General features: G+C 31.8%; 1 protein-coding gene across 1 annotated transcript; it reads right to left on the reverse strand.

The window, feature by feature from the left end:
- Nucleotides 1-820: 820 nt before the first annotated feature.
- LOC139900973 (putative ripening-related protein 6) lies at nucleotides 821-1,222 on the reverse strand. The gene has a single exon (XM_071883716.1). It carries the CDS (start codon nucleotides 1,220-1,222, stop codon nucleotides 821-823), a length of 402 nt encoding a protein of 133 aa, XP_071739817.1.
- Between the last annotated feature and the right edge of the window lie 748 nt (nucleotides 1,223-1,970).

The following is a 1,970-nucleotide window of genomic DNA, read 5'->3' on the forward strand; positions in this document are numbered from 1 at the left end:
ATGGTGTTAAGTGATGGGCAGGTCATGCGAATGTCATGTGTGGGTTGTTTGAATTCTTAAGTGATTTATTTGGATATTTAGTATTTCACTTGAACCATGTATTAAGTCAAATGGTGCTACAGCAGATAGATAAAATAGATTTGTGTATGTTTCTCAGCAGATTGTAACGGGACATCGTGTACAGATTGTGCCACTACACCAACATTACACAAGTTGGGTATCTATGGCCCATTTAGTATGGAATATTGTTTTAGCAGTTCATAGTAAGGTTGTATTCAAAATGTAAGTAGTGGGGGCCATAAATCATCATAATAACTAACATAAGTGTACATAAATTGTGCCACCGCATCAACTTTTTTTCTTCTGTACACAGTAAACTTAGTATATATTTTTTAATAAACCCTTAATTTTACGAGTGCCTTCACTAATTAGTTTTTCTTTTGATATTTCATACATATATTCCTGTTATTAAAAAATGTGGGTCATTGATTAATAATGTACATATACAACATCATATCCAACTAAAGAGGATGAATGAAACAAGCAGAGTAATGCTTTCTTAATTAATACACAAGATTATAGATTAAATCGAAATATGCATACTTTTATTAAGTTGTGAGATACTACAAATTAACATGAGTCTGAACTTAATGAGTGAAATAACCTTCAATTGCCATTGTCAAAGGAATATATCACTAAATTTGCTCAATTATGGACCTCTTTATTGGTGTTGCTCACTTTTTCGCGATGATCATAGAAACGAAACTAAAAACACCTCAATCATATGCATGATTGGACCAAAGTTCAAGTTTAAACACGATCAAGCATCTGACCAAGTAACTCCAACTTCTCCGTATAAACTTTTAGGCACTTGAAGTGCACTCCAAACAGCTCTGGATGCATCCACAATATCATCTTTGCACCCTGCGTTTGAATCGCACTCGTCAACCACCATAGCTTGTACACTATTATCTTGATAGTTTATATTGATGTACTTAAAACACCTTTGTCCATTATTGTACCATTGTGTGGACAATGCCACTATGGGATCGTCATCTGAATGGTACTTTCCGTCACACTCGGCTGGCCCTCCACCACCCTCACCCTTCTCAAAACCGTTTAGGTTTAGAGTTGCATCTATAGAGTGAACATTAATCGGAAATATGAACAAAGATAAAAAGATCCAAAAGAGAATAATGAAGCTAATTGCAGGTTGCTTCATTTTTTCTCTTATTGTAAATTATTATGGTTTTTGGTGATTTATATTGAGTTGATGGATGTTGAATATATAATGATGGTAAATTTGTCTTATTTATAAGCGGTTACATATCTTAAGATACATTTAGTTTGGAATGTCTATCACCAATAATTTACAAACGGCACGCATATTCTATTATTGATTTCGTTGTCATAAAAATTCACTATATGTAACACGAAAAACCATATAACTAACCAAACATTTTAACAAATAGCATCTAACTTGGTAACCAGTATCCTACTAATTTGTTCTACGTGATTTATTTTATAAAATGCAAGTGACAAAAGTTAAAAAGTGTCTTAACAATCATTTGAGTTGTTCTTGTTCTTGTTCTTGTTCTTGTTCTCATCTAAATCTTACAATTCATATTAAAAGCAACGTTTTTTTGTCTTTCTTTCTTAGTGAGTTTTTTTGACGAAACATGATTCAAATTAAATCTAATGATCTAATTGCGTTACAAATTAAATCATACCTTAACACGTTCGATTGAGAAGATTCAATAATCTTTTTATGAATAGTAAATATATTTGATTGTTATTAAAGTGATTACAAAATATCATATTTATGGGAATTTTTTGATTGATTAGTAGTAATACATGGTGTGTTTACAGAAAAAGTATTTTGCATGTAGTTTTTGTAGATTACGTAAGGCCGGTTTAACATATGGCAAAGTAAACCGGTGTTTACAACGCCGGTTTGACATATTTATCAT

The sequence above is a fragment of the Rutidosis leptorrhynchoides genome, chromosome 3, assembly GCF_046630445.1.
Source record: "Rutidosis leptorrhynchoides isolate AG116_Rl617_1_P2 chromosome 3, CSIRO_AGI_Rlap_v1, whole genome shotgun sequence".
Lineage (NCBI taxonomy): Eukaryota > Viridiplantae > Streptophyta > Magnoliopsida > Asterales > Asteraceae > Rutidosis > Rutidosis leptorrhynchoides.